Source organism: Psammomys obesus, unplaced genomic scaffold (assembly GCF_907164565.1).
Source record: "Psammomys obesus unplaced genomic scaffold, mPsaObe1.curated_primary_1811, whole genome shotgun sequence".
NCBI lineage: Eukaryota > Metazoa > Chordata > Mammalia > Rodentia > Muridae > Psammomys > Psammomys obesus.
The window spans coordinates 23,114,170-23,117,705 of NW_026585504.1; the positions used below are offsets into that span (position 1 = coordinate 23,114,170).

A 3,536-nucleotide genomic window follows, 5' to 3' on the forward strand; every position below is an offset into this window, starting at 1 on the left:
CAAAAAGGAGTAAATTGTTGGACATATTCTCTATTTGGGCCCCCCCTGAAGGCTTAAGAACACTATACCTGGTAAAGAAGGAGAAAATTAACTTTGTTTGGGGTATTTTACATAGTAATTATAAAGGAAAAGTGGAAAACGTTCTGTCATTTACTTTGAAAAATAAAATCATCAAGGTAAAATACTGCACAGAATTATCATGACTATTAAATTCTTTAGATGAAGCATTCAGTATAGGGTCTGAAGCAAAGCCTCCAATTCTAACTCACTGTATCCATGCCGAGCTAGGTTCTGGGGACAATAACTTGGTAAATTCTTAAATGTAATCCAGTATAGAAACTATTTAGTAGAGAGCTGAAATATCACTGCCTTTATTTTTCTTACTATCACTGAAGTTGCATGAGCCGACAAAGTAGAGAGGGCCTTGGATATGCCTCCTGAACAGCATTTCCTAACAGTCACCAAACTGAAGATGTAAGAAATGACTGTAAAGAAGGAACCCACAGAGATGAGTCCTCTGTTGTCTGTGATCATGATCTCCAATTTATTGGTCTCTGTGTAAGCAAGTGTAGTTGCGTTTTTATTGCTTTTGAAGATGGCTCAGAAAACCAACCATCCATGTAAAAATCTAAAAATAAAGTATGAGCTATAAACTTACTCTTATTGATAATTTTCTCAATTCTTTATTTGCTTATTATATCTTGACATAATAAAACTTTCATGTCTTTAAAAATCAAATGTTATAAAAAGTACTCAGGATACCTTCCTGTAACTCAAAAGTTGGTACCAGAGTTTCCTCATTGCTGCTTTCATCTCTTTGTTCCTGAATGTGTAGATGACTGGATTCAGAAAAGGAGTGAGGATGGCATCAAAAATAGCAAGAAATTTGTCTAAGTGTGATGAGGGAAAGGGCCAGGTGTAGAAGAAGATTAATGGTCCAAAGAACAAAACCACCACAGTCACATGAGCCGACAAAGTAGATAGGGCTTTGGATATGCCTCCCGCAGAGTGTCTCCTAACAGTCACCAAAATGAAGATGTAAGAGATGATCAGTACGAAGAAGGAGATAACAGAGATGAGTCCACTGTTGGCTGTGACCATGAACTCCAATTTATCGGTTTCTGTGCAAGCCAGTCTAATAAGCTGAGGGAGATCACAGTAAAAGCTGTCCAAAATATTAGGTCCACAGAAAGGCAAGTCTACAACAAAAGCTAGTTGTGCCACTGAGTGTATAACTCCAAGGATCCAGGCTACTGCCAAAATTAAAATGCATATTTGTGGCCTCATGATAGTCAAGTAGTGGAGAGGTTTACATATGGCTACATATCTATCAAAGGCCATGGCTGTGAGCAGCACCATTTCTGTGCCCCCAATAGCATGAATAAAGAAGATCTGGGTTATACAACCCCCGAATGAGATGGCTTTGTGTTTTCTAAAAAGGTCATAAATCATCTTGGGGGCTGCTACAGAGCAAACTCCCAGGTCAAGAAATGAGAGATTTGCCAGCAGGAAGTACATGGGGGAATGCAGTTTGGAGTCCGCAGTCACAGAGAACACAATAAGGAGGTTCCCCATCAGACTTGCCGTGTAGAACACAGAGGAAAAGAGGAATAGAAGCAACTGGACTCCCCATATATTAGAGAGTCCCAGGAACACAAACTCAGACACAACAGAGCTATTGGCTCCATCCATAGCTGTGGAGAGCAGGGCTGTGTCCAATAAAACCTGAAAAAGGTAGAGAAGAGAAAAATCAAGCTTTGTTTGGAGTTATTAACTCTATCATTTTCAAACTGTAAACAAAACACATTCCCACATAGAGCCAATACAACTCAGCAAAACTTCTACCCATATTCGCAGAAAATTGCCAGTCACTCCATGCACTGAGTCACCACATCTAACTTCCTCTAGTCCCTAACAGTATCCAATTAAAGACTGGGAAATCTTTTTTGACAAGTATTAGAAAAGAACCAAGGACTGGCCTGAAGAAGGGCTTCAGGACAATTCAAAACTCACTGGAAATAACACACATGGAATAAAGGAAGTGAGAAGAAACCCCTGCATTCTCTTTCCCAGGTTATTGCTCCTGTCCATGGTGTTTCCCAAATACCATGAACTTCCTGTTGATCTTAATTTATCTTATGTCCTTGATTGCTCTAATTAGCAAAGTGGTATAGTACTATTACTTTCATTATTATATCTCATAATTAACCTCATATAAAACTATATTCTCTTTTTTCATAGAAATGAAGAAGATGATGCAGAAACCCTAACAGCATTTGACTTTATAGCAGTCCAGGGTTACAAGCCTAGGTTGTAGAACCATCAGAGTAAGACCAAAGTCAGAATTTATACCTAGGATGCAGAAAAAAAAAGCACAGATTATGTGAATAAAATATATTAAATTTGATTTTATTGTAAAGTTTATTTAAAGTTTCTACATGATTGACATTTGAAGATCATCTCCACTCTGTTTTTTTCTTTTCATACTTTGTCACATAGTGGAAAGAACACTGCATTTGGAGTCAGAGAAACATAATCAGGACCCAGGCCCAAGTCTTTAGGAACTCAAGGAAGATTTTTCTTCCAATCCTTCCTCTGTTCACTCTCCACCTGCCTCTCATTTCATTGTCTGTAGAACTAAAAAGGCTGAGTTAAGGCAGATGATAAATCCAAGTCTAACATATTGGTTATTTCAGAATATAGTACTAGTCTGTCATGCAATGAAACTGTTCATAATGATGGTGTCCACTTCTCTTAGGTCTACTGCTATATCCACTATCTTGTCCCTTGTTTATACTGCATATTTTATAGAATTAATTTATGAATCATTCCTTTTGTTATGCAGTTAGAATGCCAGTAAAAAGTCAGTGTGTCATTTATCACAGTCATTTGTGATCAACGAACAAAAACTTACTAGATGTCTGCCAAACCCAATGCACCCGACATTTATCGAAGTACTAGTACATTCAGTACCCTTAACTCTTCTATTTTAGCACACACAATGTAAGCAATTGTAAAAATGTACCTTGTAAGATCTCCAAGCACGTAAAGTGCTCATGTAACTTTTTTGAAGTAGAAAAGACACCTGTGAGTCAGACTGACGAGAGTTGAGTCCTGAAGGAAATTAGAACCTGTGCTGCAGATTAAGAGATAAATCTTGTTTTTTAAATTTTTTTTCAATACACAACTCATATCTGAGCTTCAAGTTTTCCTGACACAGGCAAAGAATCTCTGCAGCAGTCCATGATAGCAATAACCCAACCCTAAACAAGACCAGTAACAACTATGTGGTTCCTACCCCCCCCCATACACTATCTTGTCTGATACTTGAAACTAGCACAGGAGTTCAAGTTATTACCCCTTTCCTTGTCAGAGAAATTAGGACCATGAGAGTAAAGTAACATTTCAGAACAGTCAATGGTAGGATTGTTGATAGTCTGATAGGGTTGGCTTCTTCTCCAATGCATACAGGAGACTTTGGACTTTTTTTGTAATGACTCTTCAGTTGTGTGCTACCCCTTAGTGACTGTCTGGCT

At 38.1% G+C, this 3,536-nt stretch overlaps 1 protein-coding gene across 2 annotated transcripts; it reads right to left on the bottom strand.

Annotated features, from left to right (window-relative positions):
- Window positions 1-753: 753 nt before the first annotated feature.
- LOC129674028 (olfactory receptor 4F15-like) lies at window positions 754-1,849 on the bottom strand. 2 transcript variants are annotated; one of them, XM_055603917.1, is made up of 2 exons: window positions 1,840-1,849; window positions 754-1,682 (listed from the first exon to the last, which is right to left on the bottom strand). In XM_055603917.1, the coding sequence occupies exons 1-2, from the start codon at window positions 1,847-1,849 to the stop codon at window positions 754-756; spliced, it is 939 nt and encodes a 312-aa protein (XP_055459892.1). The 2 variants fall into 2 exon arrangements, with proteins under 2 accessions (XP_055459892.1, XP_055459898.1); XM_055603923.1 differs by lacking the exon at window positions 1,840-1,849 and having other exon boundaries at window positions 754-1,701.
- Between the last annotated feature and the right edge of the window lie 1,687 nt (window positions 1,850-3,536).